At 38.4% G+C, this 15,429-nt stretch overlaps 1 protein-coding gene across 1 annotated transcript in view; it reads right to left on the bottom strand.

Annotated features, from left to right (window-relative positions):
- The window catches only part of LOC108230990 (astrotactin-2), a 268,258-nt gene extending 253,084 nt beyond the window's left edge, over window positions 1–15,174 (bottom strand). Inside the window, exon 1 of the mRNA XM_017407677.3 lies at window positions 14,598–15,174. Coding sequence (XP_017263166.1) covers window positions 14,598–15,045 — 448 coding nt within the window. The 5' untranslated portion in view covers window positions 15,046–15,174. The remainder of the gene's footprint in view (window positions 1–14,597) is intronic.
- Window positions 15,175–15,429: the final 255 nt, after the last annotated feature.

Raw genomic sequence — 15,429 nt, 5'->3', positions numbered from 1 at the left:
TGGAGTGAATGAAATGAAATCAATACCTAAAAAAACCCCAACATGTTTTCATCTCTGTGTATTGGATGTTGACTTCTTAAGCCATGCAACCTTTACCAGTCATTGGATCAATAGGTTTGAAACTAAAAAGCTTGTTCAAATTTATGATAAATCAAACTGAGTCAACAACTTATATACTGTAGATATATATATATATATATATTATGAAGATATCAGAAAACAGGACTCGGATCAAAATTTGCACTGAGATGGGGGGGGAAAGAAAGAAAAAAACCACATTAGCTCAAACTAAATTAAGTTAAGGACACAAGAGCACGCTTGCTAGTAGCTTTCATCCATTAGGAGGCTGTAATAATGGCATATAAATGCAATTAATATGACTGATGAGAGGCAACATTCTGGCAATCATCTACCTACTTCATCATCATTGCGACGTTTGGCAAATTCTAGTGGATCAGTGCGTGTAATAGAGAAAGCACTAAGGAATAAATTCATCATCATGTTGTCCAGCAGTTTTATTAATAATAGATCATTTGACAGCATTCAACAAGTGGCAAATATGAATACAAGCGCCAAATAAAAGTGAAGGTTTGAAAAAGGATGTCTTGTGGTAACAGTTTGCTGCCAATAACTATACTTTTCTTTATGTAAACATGGGAAGCTGAACATTTATACTTCAATAAATGTATACTGCTGGCTCATTACTCTGCTTTTGATGGCTGTTTACAAAAGTTTAGAACAAATGCAGATTCGATTTTAGGTTTGATTTTGAACACAGTTTTAGGTTCACAAAAATAAAAAAATGTTAAAAAAATTAGGCTCCTTTCACATGCGAGCTATAATTTTAATGGCTTCATTGGTCTTTTTAAATAATGTTAAGTCATTCAAGGTGATTTCTCAGGGGTTTATTCAGACATGCCTGTGAAAATGACAAACAACAAAGACACAATGCTGTTATTTGTGCAATAGAGGCATATACATCAATCAAGTCCTCATAGATTCATCATTTCTCCGACTGGAAATGTCAGTTTACTACTTGTTTAAGCCTATTAACCAGTCTGTGTTATTCTACTCAAGTTGAGAAAAGCCTCCTCTTTTTCCTTACCTGAGGGCTCCATTGTCATTGTTGTTTCTCAGACAAAAAAGCTTCACCGCCACAAAGAGTTTTGTCCTAATGCCATCTTTTTGCGAACAAAATTCTAATCAAGCTAACAAATACTCAGCGCTGTATTGAACACAACAGCAGTGAACAGATGGGGTTGAAAACATGGATATTAATAACATGTAAATATATTCTAAAAAATAAATAATTTTTTTTTTTTTAAATGGGTGCTGCAGTTAGTTAATTTAATTGACAGCTGTCGACAAAATAAAGTAAAAGAAATACTGATCATTCAGACAGGGCTAATCGCTAAACTTATCATCCAAATAATGGAAAATCCATGCCTGAGAGAAGCTTAAATAAATCTAATGTGTACTTTGTATATCCGGTTTAAGTTGGGGTCGCCCACTAATAGTCTTCTAGTTTGCAGAGTGAAAAAAAAGAGACAGCAAGGAAAAATGTCATTACAGCCTGGCAGGTCATACAAAAAGGAATAAATAATTTTAAAACAACTTCAAAGCCAATTATTACTGCATTTTTCAGTCTGCATAACCCAGAAGAGAGTAAAATTCCACAAAATAAAAGGCATTGTGAACATCAGAAAACCTTGTCCTGACCATTGGCATTTCAAATAGATAAAAATGGGGAAATTATCTTCCTTTTTGCACATGTTCTTGTTCCCTAATAAGCACATATGTCAGCAATCTTTTGGATTAATTTCCAACTCTGGTTCAGTTTTAGAAGTTTTTTTTTTTATATAATTATTATTATTCTTTATGAAGGATTGCACTGGCACAAACTATTACAAAATTTAGTCCACACTTTAGGAGCTCATTTCAGCTTTATACTGTATATGCAAAGAGTAGATGTCAATACACTAGAGCAGTGCTTCCCAAACTTTTCATCTTCCCACCCATAAAATAATAGAGACAAATGTGACCTCATCTGTTATCTGTTTAAATATCCAAAAATGCTAATGAGCTTAACATCTATTGTGCTTTTTTCTTTTCAATTTCTATTCTCTGTAACAGTTATGGCGCACATATATCATAAAAACAAGGTTTATAATTGTAAGAAGATATCTGGAGATTATATGAGGACTCCGACTTCGTGTTGGGGCGACCCACATTGGGGTCCGGACCCCAACTCTGGGAAATGTTGCACTAGAGCATGGAATCACCTAGTGTTAGGTCATTTTCTGTTTAACAAATTTCCTTATTTTTCCCCCCCCCCGTGATGGTACATCTACAGATTTTACTGCAATATTAAAAATGTTACGAGACGCTAAAATGAGAGTGTCCAAGCTAATCTAGTGCAATGTTGCCCGGAGCACAGAGGCAACAAAATCAACTTGGATTTGCATGTGTTCACTTCAGCTGACAAAGAGCATCCGCCCTGAGTCAGACATGGCATCGCTACAAGCCTAACTAAGTGCTGATAACTAGAGAGATCCCATTAATTTTGTTTGTTGAGCTGTCTCATTACAGAGTTAATAGTGCATTTGTCCTGATTGTGATCATATTACAGAACAGTGATCACACTATTGGACTAATGGGTAGGAAAGCACACCATACACATCCTGATATGAGATGACGTCTCTTGTTTCCAGTCTGCTTTTTAAACAATTGCAGGCAATAGAGAATAGTTTAAAATGGAGATTATATATGGCCTGGTTTATTATGACGTGCGTGTGTTTAGAATTTATGCATACAATCTAACAAAGAACAACTGCCTAGTATATTTTTATTATTATTGCCATTCAAAAAAGGCCCTGAGAGCTCCACAATTGCAAATTAAAAAAAGCCAAACATATACATTTCCATTCATGTGATGTTAGTTGCCATGATGTCTGTTCAGTTCTAATCTCTGAGCTACATTGTTACATGTGTAACTTTCTATACAAAAGTCAAAAGATACTTTCTGAACTGTGGAGGAACAGAAACTTAAAGGAAAAAACAAATGTTGTAACAATGACATTTGTGGTTTTATTTTAAATTATTTTTGCCAAGGTTATGCTGCAGATGAGTTTAAGAGTGTAAGTTGTGTTAATTGGAAATGTGGGAGAAAAAAAAAATCTGTTAAATATGTGCATATGAATCCGCTTGAATAATGAATCAGACAATTGGAAAAACAAAATTTCCCGCAACATTAAGAAACTTAACTTTTGGCCAGTGCCAGATGATAAGGAATGATCATCGCGGCTTTCTAGATTTGCGAGCAAATTATTTAAAAAGAGATAACATTAGCAACAAACCAGACATGTGAGTGTGTTTTCCAGACTCCCCCTGAATGTGTTATGCTGAATCACAGTGAAACAGATGGAAGGAGAATATGTCTCAAGGCCTGAGAATGTAAGCTGTTAACATTTTGTATTTGTTAATATGGGGAACATTTCATCTTCAGCTTTAATCAGTTTAATTTGGACAACTTCAAACATGTGTCTAAACATCTAAACTTAAGAATCTAAAAGCAACTGATTCCGCTGATGAATGAACACAAACCAACACAAAATAAATGCTGTGATTTAATATGTGCGCACCGGTACTCTGCACCGGTCAGAAAACATCACCTTTGAAGACCTCAGATTAGCTCTGTCACATGTGTAAGGGCAAACGTTAGGTGACTGCTAATCTGTAGCCAAACCAAAAAAAAAAGGTGAGAAACGCATACAGTGTCCTCTGTAACAGAACCCAATGCAAAACAAATACAAGGACAGCATACCAATGCTTTCGCACAGACCTACAGCGTGTGAGGGCAAACCCCAATTCTCCCCCAAGGCTTATCATAAGTACACTGAAAGCACCTCCATTCAGCATGACTGCTGCTGTATAAAAGGAGAAGATTAAATACTACAGGAGGCATATTCTGCAAGGGTAAATAAAACAGTGTGGCATTTGATAATGACACAGAACCACATTGCACCTTATCACATAAACGACCCTACGTCCAACAGATGGTTCCCCATCTTTTATTGTGAATGCTCACATCAAGGACCCGGTTTTGGACAGCAATATTTTGTGAAATAATACCAAATTAGGAATGTTGTATAGGCATCCCAGAGGAACAACGGGGTATTAAGCTCTCTTTTTTTTCCGTCAATTTCCTAATCCACACAATACCTCCTCTAACTAAAGGCTCTGATTATATGACTGTGGATATATTTTTAATCAGATTATCCACATGTTGTTGTTTTTTTCAAATTAAACTAAATACCACCATCCACATGAGCAACAAAAATGCTAAAACCGCTAAATGGCAATAATGTTGACATTCATGTTATATCAAAAGTAAAAAGGGAGAGCATCATGATTATGGCTAAATATGCTAAAAGAATGTAGCTCATTTTATCTTTGACACTGTTTTCTATTTTCTCTCAAACATGAACCTTTACAGCCGATGTTTGAAATTTCCTAATGGCAGTGTTAGGACTAAGTGAGACAGATAAATAAAGGGGACTCAATTGTTGTTGTTTCTAACAAGAGAGCTATTGCATGGAGCTTTATAACCCTATATAAAAGCTACATATGAAATGCACAAAGTAAACTGCTATATCAGTTTTTTTAAATGTATTTTTTTTTTTAATGTCAACTCTGGAAAGCTGTTGTTAAAACGTCTGGTTTTCCTCCCCAAACCTAGTTTGCGTGCAGATGAAAGGTTCAAATGCAACAAAATGTGTCCATTTTGCAAAATGTCTGTGGTAATGTCTGTGATAATGGTACGTTTGCTATCCAAACATAGCATTTCCCACATTACATTGAAAAGCCGACAGCATATCGAGATTGTTTTGTCTTAGTGACATTTCAAAAATCCTAGTTGTGTTTTGAAATAATAAGACAACATTATCTGGACTGGCTATAAGGAAGGAATAAGTATTCTAAAACAAGTGTTCCTGTGCAGATAAAGTCACTTCCACCAGCCACCAGGGACTCAAACTGATGTGGATGACAGAGCATAAAAAAAAAAAAAGTGGGAGGGAACACATCAGTTGAGGAGAGATTAATGGGCACACTTTATCTGAGAGGAAATCTCGGTGACTGTATAGCTCGGAGGGAATGCAAATAGGTACAAACACACCAGCTTAGATAAAAGGTTTAAAGTCTTTTTGTAGGACCCATGGGGATGTAGTGAGGTGTGTAAAGCTGATTGGATGTTCCCAAGGTGCAGAACAAATTCTGGCGGGAATCAAATTTTATGGGTCTTAAATATCATTGAGAACAGCTTATATGAACAATGATTCCACCCTCTCTTTTCTGAGGCACACACCCCGCTTGTCGTGTTTTTTTAAAGGAAGACTCTTATGTGATTTCAATAACCCCATTAACAGGGTTAGCTGGAACAATTTGATACATTTCAGCTCTGATAAAAAAAATAATAATGATAAAAAAAAAAACTCATTTACTCATGGATTCCTCATACCCATTTCATCCTGCTCAGGGTTAAAGAGGGGCTAAAGCCCACCCCGGCCATCAGCTCGTTAGAGGCAGAGTGACAGAAAACAGCTCAGGGAGCCACCTGCAGAACCATGAACACTCCTTTAATAGATTTAAAATAAAAAATTAACCAGACATGCATGACCCTGGACAGTACTTTTTGTAATCCCTGAAATTACCTACATGTTTTTAGGCTTATCCTGCTTCATTTCATAGAGTTTATTTTGTTGCCTAAGTGACCTTCCAGCATTACTGCTTACTCAATTAAATAATAATAATAATTTAAATGAAAACAAACAAACAAACAATGAGTTATAGTAAACCTAAATAGTAAGCATATCAAGAATTGACTATAAACCGAACCTTTTTAGGCAGAGAAAAAGAAAATGCATTTAGCATGAATAAATTACTGACTAAGTCTGTCATTTTGGTTGAATGCATTATTACCTGTTTTTTTACTGAGGACTGAATAATATGTGAAAAGCACTTGAACCTGCCAAAAGCAGCTTTAGTCGTATGTCACACGGTGTGCTCTCACGGAGAAGTCTGCAACCGTCTGGCTGAGTATCAGCTGCTAGGTATGCTGCATTTCCATTTCAGCTCCTGTAAGATAAGTTCGAACCTACACAAGAGCGGAAGCACTGCCCAGGCGGAGGAAATTTAACCTACTTTTTGTGCAGCCTGATAGCTTCCTCGTTCAGATGAGCTTCACATTTCTAAGCAAGACCGCAACTTCCAAGCAAAAATTCCAAACAGGAGCAAACGGCACCGGTTCAAAGCTAAATGACTGAGGGGCTGACTGATCGACTGATTCGCTCAATGTCACAAAGTTACTGCCCGCTCTCCAATTTTTTTTTTTTTTTCTGCAAATGTTTAAAGCAATTAAACATCTGCAGTTAGACAGCCAGAGCTGGACCTTGTGTTTGTTTCAGAGTCTACTGACTCACAGAAATGTGCTGGAGGTTTTCAGAATGTAGTGGAGGCTAAAATAGGAAAAGTCTACCTTCATTTAAATGAACAGCCTGTTCACGCCTAAGGCTTGACCTTTCAAGTAGTTTTTTTTATGTGTATAGTTTCTCACAAGGTTTGGAAAAAAGATTTAGTGGACAGGTTAAAGTTGTTGTTTTTTTTTGTTTGTTTATTTAGAAGGTTTTTAGGGTTTAGGGAATATTCAGGTTTTCTAAAGCTTTTGAAATAGGATCTAAGATCTGAATAGGCAAAATAAAATTATGTTATGCTCGTTCAATTATTCAGTGAGTGGCTGTGTAATCTATTTTTTCTATTTGTATCCTTCAAGAACAATGTAATCAAAATATCTTGCTGGCTACCGTTATTTTTAGTGTTTCCTACAGGTCTGGACTCAAGATGAAGTTACAAAATATGCTACAAAACCCATAAAAACAGATTAAGTTCTGTTTTAAGATAATTCAATAACGTTTCCTTAAATTTCCCAAAAGTGGAGAAAATGTGTCAAACTGCAGAGAAACTGACATGTGATGACAACTGTAAAAGTTTGTAGCCAACATATATAGGGGGTTAAATAAAAAGGTGTTGGTTGTGCTGGAATACAAGGGTCAAAAATGACTTTGGGACCTCAATCTGGGGCCCTATTTGTGTCGAACATGGATCTGCATGGACATACCCAAGGTAGCTTTCCATTTGTGACCTAAATGGATCCCCAATGGAAAAATGTATGGATTGTCTCAAATCAGGCAACACAAATGAGGTCCATTCGAGTTTAACAAATGAATCGAGAAACACGAGGAGACCACTAAAGTACCAGTTGTAAATACAGCATCAAACACCCTTGGGCAAACCTACGGGCAATTAACACTGACCCAGAGCGGAAGTCCTGTACAATCCTATGCATTGCATTTTTTGCAGCCCATTCATTATGAACACAGGCTCCATGCAGGTTCGAAAGGGCAAATTTAAACTTTGCACTTTGAAACAGTCAAATATTTAACCAGTCTGCTTGTCATGCTATGTTTTAAGATATTCAGTGCAAGCTGATAGATTTTACCCAAAGTCCCTGTGTCCCCAATGTCTGGCTCGCATTATAAAAAGTATTTTACAAAGAGGGCAAATACATTACACAGTTGTTGTCACATGGGGCCTTCTATTATGTGGTTGAGACACACCAGAGAAGCCCAAAGAGCAAAAAGACCAACTAAATGGAATTGCTTTTATAAATCAGTGTCACATTATGCATTCATTGTATGAACTAAAAAGCCTCTTTACAGTGTACAAATAGAAAGTCTATGAATCTTTGGGGATCAGCTTGTGGCATGCTCTCTTGTGAGCTGCACTGCTCAGGTTTTTTTTTTAAACAAGTTATGAAGATAAGTTGTTGTAGACCGACAGAAGCACACATACAACAGCGCTGAGGCAAAAAAAAGTACTAGAATTGAAGTTCTAAAAGGAGGTGACAGTGAAACTCTTCAAGTGAGTTTAAAATGTTTAAGCAGACGGATGGATGGATGTACTGATTTAACCAACATTAGGAAAAGATGAGGTTGCCCAACAAACAGTCATTTCTCAACAGCTTTTTCCTGGGAATAGCATGAGGACAATTGTGCAAGGTGTTGCTTTGCATAAATAAGACAAATAAATAGAAGAAAGCTGGTGCATTCATTAGAGGCATTTACATAAGGCTCTTTGTTTACTCTGTCAAAGACAACCACAGTGTGCCTCTCAGCAACCGTAAAGATCAAATGATTATCTTGAGATCAAAGCCAGTGGCAGAAAGCAAGAGAGGAGACTCTGGTGAAGTAATTACAAAATACAGATCCTGCAAAGGACTTCAGCCAGCAAGTGTCACTTGTTACAGATTATTCATCATATCTTTTTCTTAGGTCTGTCTCCATTAAACAAACAAACAAACAAACAAAAAAAGTGGTTGTGTGGGTCTTGCATGCCAGACAAATGATGCCCTCTTGTTTAAAGAAGAAGCACCTTTGAATAAGATTGCTGCAGGTGAAAGAAAAATCTATTTTTTAATATTTTACACAAAACATCAAAAGATAACAAACTGTATATTCTTGCTTCTATGAGATAATTTACTACCATAACAGGTCTCATTGGGAAAAAGAAAAAAAATCAACAATATTATAATTGCCCCTTTTATTCCATCAGGGTGCTAAGCCTAATATCATAAGTTGATCCTCCACAAATACAAGTGTCAGTGGTGTATTGATTATCACGGTTTAATTACATCATTAACCAAAGAGATTGCTGACAAATCACAATGGGAGCAGACAGAATTTGAAATCTATTATCCAGAGAGTGCAATATACGATAATGATGGAGAAAAGAAACTGGATAGAGATGTAAATGTAAAAAAAAAAAGAAGTGATTTTTCAGATTATGGCCAAAAGATAGCCTGCTAAACAAGTCAGTCAGGAAAGTTTAATCAACACATCCAAATGTAATGGTTTTCTGTTGGAGCTGAAATGTCGCAGTGCTGAAATGCTGCATATGATCAAATCAAAAGGCAAGAGTATATAACAACAGCAGTGGCTTTACAGCAAAATAATTCCTCCCACAAATAAGGCCTCCAGAGAGTGAGTATTTATGTGGAAATGTAGGCTTTGTTTTAGTCTCTATAGGTCAATATAGATATTAAATTGTTCAAAATGGCTATTTGCCAGTTTGAAACAACTCCAAAACACACTTGGTTTTGTAAATCTCTTAGTTCTGTTAGATAATCTTTTATGCTAAAATGTTTATATCCCTGTAGTCTTAGATTAAAATCATTTTCGCTTTCACCTACTGACTTTTATCCCCTTTTTTTTTGCCACGCAGGGTGAAACAGAACCCTGCTATAAAATAAAACTGGGCTCGAGCACAGTGTGTTCATGTTCTGCACCACGGGGAACAGAGTTCTGTGCATTAGCTTTTAACTTTGAGACTGCAGCTTTTAATCTTCCATCACTAAGCAAGCTGAGTTTGTTGTTAACTTTTGCTCAGCGAGATACAGCAGGGAGACGGAGTGAGGGAAAACGCTGCTCAACAAGCCAGAGTGTGATAAGATGCCTGAAAAAGACAAAGGAAAAAAAAATGCGAGAAAATGGAAAGTAATGATTGAGCCAAAACGATGGATAGAGGTGATAGAGAACGGCGAGGCACCTGAATGCTTTCAATCTTGCATTAAGTGCCAGAAGGTTTTTAGTAAGGTGAACTTTTAATGAGGTGTTTACAGAGTCAAACATCTTGCCAAAAGGTATTGATTTTCACCCAGTTCCATAACACCACTTAAAATGAGAAAAGAAAACTATCTAGGGTGACAAAGAGTAGCAGGGCAGAATGATCCCAGTGGAATTTGTAAGTGTTTCATGCCACAAAACCTAAATTAAAAACATGTTTTGTACACATCTTTTTAAAGCTGCATTAACAACCTGTTTTTTAAAGTAAAAAGGATGGTGTGACAGCATAGCAAGATGGTAAGGCTTCGGAAAAGGTCAGGGAAGGAAACAATTTTGGAAAAATCTAAGCACAGCCTTTTACAAAACAGGGGTGTTTGCATCACTGAAGTGATTTGGTTATTGGATAAATAGTTATCTATCATTGTTTGCTACCATTTAAGAAAAGGACAAAGAAAACAAAAGCAGAAAGGGGAAGGGGAAGCGGCTCTGTAGACTTCCTTCACGCTGCCCTTTCCACTCATCCATTCTCTGTGACACCTTGGTAATAAATCAAAGCTGAGCAGGCGGGCAAGAGAGGGAAGGAGACTCGTGGTCCTTTCCCCCTTTTCCAATAACCTCTGACGCTAGTTTGACAAAACAATCGGACATCTAACAGTATATTGGAAACAAGACAAGACCATGGTCATTAGAGTTTATATGCATCTGGCAATTAATGAGCAAGTAAGTAAGTAAGAAAGTAATCATAAACGAAAGGAAATAGACATGGACAGTATATGAATATGACAGCAAACTATAGCAAATTGGCTTAAGGTATGCGTAAATCATATGTTGTCTCATGGTACATTAAAAAATAGCTTATCATTGCCAGAAAAAAACAGGTTTCAAAAAGCACTGAACTGGGTTGGAAATCACTTGATATCTTCCGAAACAGATCGATTATGTTTACTTTCAGTCATTTTTATTTAAAGGAACATACATGCACCTAGTTCATACAAAAAACAAAAAAGAAATTCTACAATAGAATCCTTTCAATGGATCTTTGAGTGAAAGCCTATAAATTAGAAAAGGAGCAGTCAATGCCCAAACAAGGGGGTGATTGTGACTGTACTGAGGGGTTTTTGGCCTTTAAAATTCAGTAGTCTTTCATTATTATGATTATAACTATTATGACTTAATCAGGCTATTACAAGTTATGGTTACAAGTACTTGACCTGATTTGAATATAAAAAAAAGAAAAGCGGTATAAAAGGACTCTGTGACAAGTAAGATGTAATCGTAAAGATGAATACTGTCATCCAATGTCTAAAGCGAAGCCACTGTAACTAAATGAACAACACTAATGGCCACAGACTTCCTAATTGGCACTAGGCCATTAGTATGTACATTACAATATACATTACAATATGTTGTACGATACCCCTTGCTCAAATAGATATCCATTCAAAAAGTGTCAGCATTTTTTATGAAATACAAAGTCTTTATCAGGTCTTTATGGCATCATTAGCTAATTTCACTCTTTTCAATGAGTCCTCATCATAATAATTCCAGAGTTTTACAGATAATAACCCTAATTCATTGGTGTTTAGAAGCCAGGGTGGCTTGATTGACATAATAGGAGCTTAAATGGGTACTTAAGAATCAATATGGTTAAGGTGGCCATAAGGTTAGGTAACATATAGATTTGAGATGTAACGTATTCTGGTTACTTGTCCTAATTTAATGAGTAGTAGGTGATAAATCTACAGAGATATTTTTGCTGTGTTGCATGGTATTAATCAGTTTTGGGTTCACTGTAATCATGACTTGTTTTTCATTGATTGGAGTAACAGACTCTCAAAGAATTTTAATGTCTTTGATTTCCCCACTTCTGGTTTCAAATTATTCTACTTCGAGAGCAATTTGAGAAGCATTTTAAATGACAAAAATAATAATATGATAACATTACTCCTGAATAGTGGTAACAGAGTGCAGTTTTTTTGAAAACAGGTACAATTCATATATTGTGCCTGTAGAAAACAGCCATAAAGTCAAGGAGACACCTCAAAATAACTCCATTTCAAAAGTTGAAAGATAAGAAAAAATAAAATCTACTTTATTGATCCCTCAGTGGGGAAAGTTAACCGTTACAGCTGCTCTAGAATTATAAAAATATAAAGAACTAGAAAAATAGAAAAAGGTCTATGAAAGCGGAATGAATGCTTGAATAAATTAAAGGCCTTGAGTTCCTTGAAGGAATGCACATCGCCCACCACATTTCATGTCAGAGGTTTAGACTAAGATGATCTCATGCTGAGAAATGTGCTTTATTAGCCATTTTTGGTCAAGCCTTGACAAAAACTGAAACATTAAGGGTACTCTCATGTGATAATGCAATATGTGGTATCATCTGTTAGTGCTCAAAGTATGTGCTTTGAATGACTCTTGGCTACTAGCACATCGAATTTGATCTCGATATTTCTAAAACCGACTGAGTTAAAGGGGTTTTTGTGTACGCTAAAGTTGCTTAGCTGTGGCGGGCCATCTTAAAAAGGGCTGACTTCAAAGTTAACCGGTAGGAGATTTCATCCAATGATTACTTTCTGAGAGCTGCAGACATAAAATTAAATTAAAAAAAAAAATACATGCCTGCTTGTTCTGTAAATAGGTAAAGCACTATTTAATTAAACTACTTTTTAATTGATAAAAGAAAATGAGGAAAATTGAAGCAACAGAATGAGCTGTGATTAAAAAAATACTAGGCATGTCATTGAGCTTGCTATTTTTTTATTATTTCCCCCCCTACAAATTGACAACAAAGTGTATTTTTCTAGGATGTTGGTTTCAACCCTTCATTTCAGCGGTGAGAACAAACCCACTAATACATCCATCAGAAAAAGCTGTTTAGATGACAGGCATGCATTACTGCGCTAAGAAAATGGAAAGCACAGGTGAGAGCAAATTGTTGGTTTGGGACTCTCGCGTTGGAATATTAGCAGACAGGTGAGGATAAAAAAAATAAATAAAACTGTCAACGTATAAGATATTTGATTGAAGTGAAAGCGGTGTGGGGCGGATTTACAAGCACGCCTAGAAGATTCACGAAACAACAAGAATATTATTTAAATTAGGCCTTTTACGGAACAAAGGAATAAGCACAAAGAATAAATATTCTGGGAGCTATTCCTGTAGAGTGGAAATCTAGATACTCTACGACTGTCTTCCTTTTTCTGTTTTTTTGTTCCAAAGATATGAATTTCAAAAGCAGCAAGTCTCTAAAATAAAAACATTCCAAAAGTCTTGTTGACAGCAAAGTAGATGATGCACGATTTGTATTTCCAAAAACAAAAAGCTCAAAATCTAATAAATTGCAAAAATAAAACTACTTTTTTTTTTTTTATCTGAACTTCCACGGAGATCACACGTGGCACATGCTGTGCTTTCAATATGTATTACTCACATGGAACTATTAAAGCCTATTAAAGCTCCTTCTCTCCTTCCACAGCAGGCAATCATCCACCGAAAGGGTGAAGCAGCAAATTTGCTAGCTGGATGACTGGGAGGACAGAGAGGCCTTTCTCACCAGTCAACGGCTGTCCTTAATGAGAATAGAAAGTGATTTACTAGCTTAATGCTCCAGCCTTCAGCCTGCCTGCCTGCCTGCCTGCCTGCCTGCCTGCCTGCCTGCCTGCCTGCCTGCCTGCCAGCCTGTCNGGGGGGGGGGATGATGGCGAGCCCCTGTCCAAAAAAAACGGCAGTAATGAGACGTTCTCGCGAATTCTCAGTACCCATATCAATGACCTCCGCCGAGTGCTCGAATTCGTCTTTGCTTCTGACCAGGTTTCAACCACGCCGTGCCAAGGAGGGCCCCGACCTGAAACGGCTGTTAATTGTGGAACACAGAGCGTTCTGCGTCCATTGTGTTTCACTTCCATCTTGAGTGGCTGAAAGCATTTAAACGGGCTCTGCACACTCTGTAAATGTAAATGTAGCAGTCATAAAACCCAAACTGTGTGGCTGCCGCTGCAAAGGGAAAAGCACGGGGATGTATCCATCCCTCGCGTTGCTTTTTTTTCCTTTTCTCTCTCTCTCTCTCTCTTTTTTGGACATAAATGAAAAAATGCAGCAAAAGCGAGGCAAGCGAGCAACTTTTCACGTGGAAGTGGGCTCCTCTCGCAAAGCAAATGTGTATTTTTTTTTGGAAAGGGAAAACGGCAGACGCGCTTTCCCGCTATTATGTCCTCTGTGATTATCCAATCAGTGATGCTGCTCTCCAGGCCATTTCAGAGCCACTGGCTTTCACCGAGAACTTCAGATGACCTGTCAAAGACCACCGTTGCACTGCGCTGATTCACAGTTATTATGTGGGGATGCGAAAAAGCACCTGCACACACACACATATCTGATGTGTGGGGTTCCCCTGGAGCACTGAGTTTAACCTATACCTCTGAGAATGCATGTGTGTGCAAAGAATTACGCGCTCAAGTGAGAATAAATCTCTAATTTCATGCATATTTGCGGGGCTAAATTGCACCGCTTGATTGGGGCACAGAGCTAAGGAGTGCGCATGGATTTCCAACTCCTAATCATGTTTAACCACAAAACAGGAAAGTCAGAGAGAGAGAGAGAGAGAGAGGGATGGGGAGAGTGTCACTTCACCATAAGTGAGACAATTTGTTGTACTTCCACAGGCGGCACTTCCAGGTAAGCAGGGGGACAGGAAGCCTGGCGGGACGGATGCAGATCCTACTGGAATTTTAAAAAAGGGAAATGTGATTTACCAGAGAACGGCTGATTTTGGGGAGCTCTGGGAGCAAAGTCTACTTGTGAGTGCAGAGGGGGACAGGGCTCCTATATGTGCAGCTAGGCTCACATCATCATCATCAGCATCAGCATCATCATCATCATGGAGGGCAAACAGAATAGTACCACAGCAGTTCTTACCGAGTGTGAAGTAGGGAAGAGCTGTGTTGTCAAGATCATCCATTACAGAAATTCGCCCAGGTAGGTCTGTTCTAACGAATAACAGGAGTCGGGATTCGCCCCCTCCTCCTGCTCCTGCTCCTGCTCCTGCTCCCGCTCCTCCTCCTCCTCCGCCGGTTCCTCCTCCGGTTCCTCCTCCACCGGCGGCGCCACCCGCCCCGGCAGCGCTCCCTCCTCCTCCGGCAACGTTCCCCGCGGCTCCGCCGGTGAAGCTGAACTCGTTCTCCCGGAGCACGGGCAGGGTAGACACGGTGACGGTTTTCACCTCGCACGGAGTCTCCTCGTCGCCCTCTTTGTCCCCGTCCTCGTCAGCCGGCGTGGCCCACTTGCTCGCCCGGAGCGTCAGGGAGCCCGTCAGGAGGAGAGCCGCGAGGAGGACGCGGATGTGCAGCGCCGAGAGCCTCGCCATGCCGCTCCGTGCGTGTGGTTCTCTCGCTTTGAGTGGGGCTCATAAGCTGTCCGTTCACTTATAGTACAGTCGCAGCAAAGGAGTCGCGTCCGTCCAGGAGGCGGCAGCACAGGTGTAGCGAGGATGTCATCTTTCATCGTTTGTGCGCGCGCTGTGGAAAAAGAGCTCCACTTAACTCGGGCAAGCACGTGCCATTTTTGAGGCAGATCTCAGGTGGAGTTGGCACTTTATAAATCAAGACTAACATGGTCTGTGTTGGGGTTTTTATTTTTGTTTTTTTTTTCATCAAATCTGTATTTTTTTTTTTTTATCAGACAAGGTAGAGCAGCTTAAAGGAAAAAACATACCGTTTATATTATCAGGCTCTGTAATTAATTCAACTTT

Source organism: Kryptolebias marmoratus, linkage group LG14, assembly GCF_001649575.2.
Source record: "Kryptolebias marmoratus isolate JLee-2015 linkage group LG14, ASM164957v2, whole genome shotgun sequence".
NCBI lineage: Eukaryota > Metazoa > Chordata > Actinopteri > Cyprinodontiformes > Rivulidae > Kryptolebias > Kryptolebias marmoratus.
The sequence above is the reverse complement of the archived record's forward strand: the minus strand, read 5'-3'. Positions and strand labels throughout refer to the sequence as shown.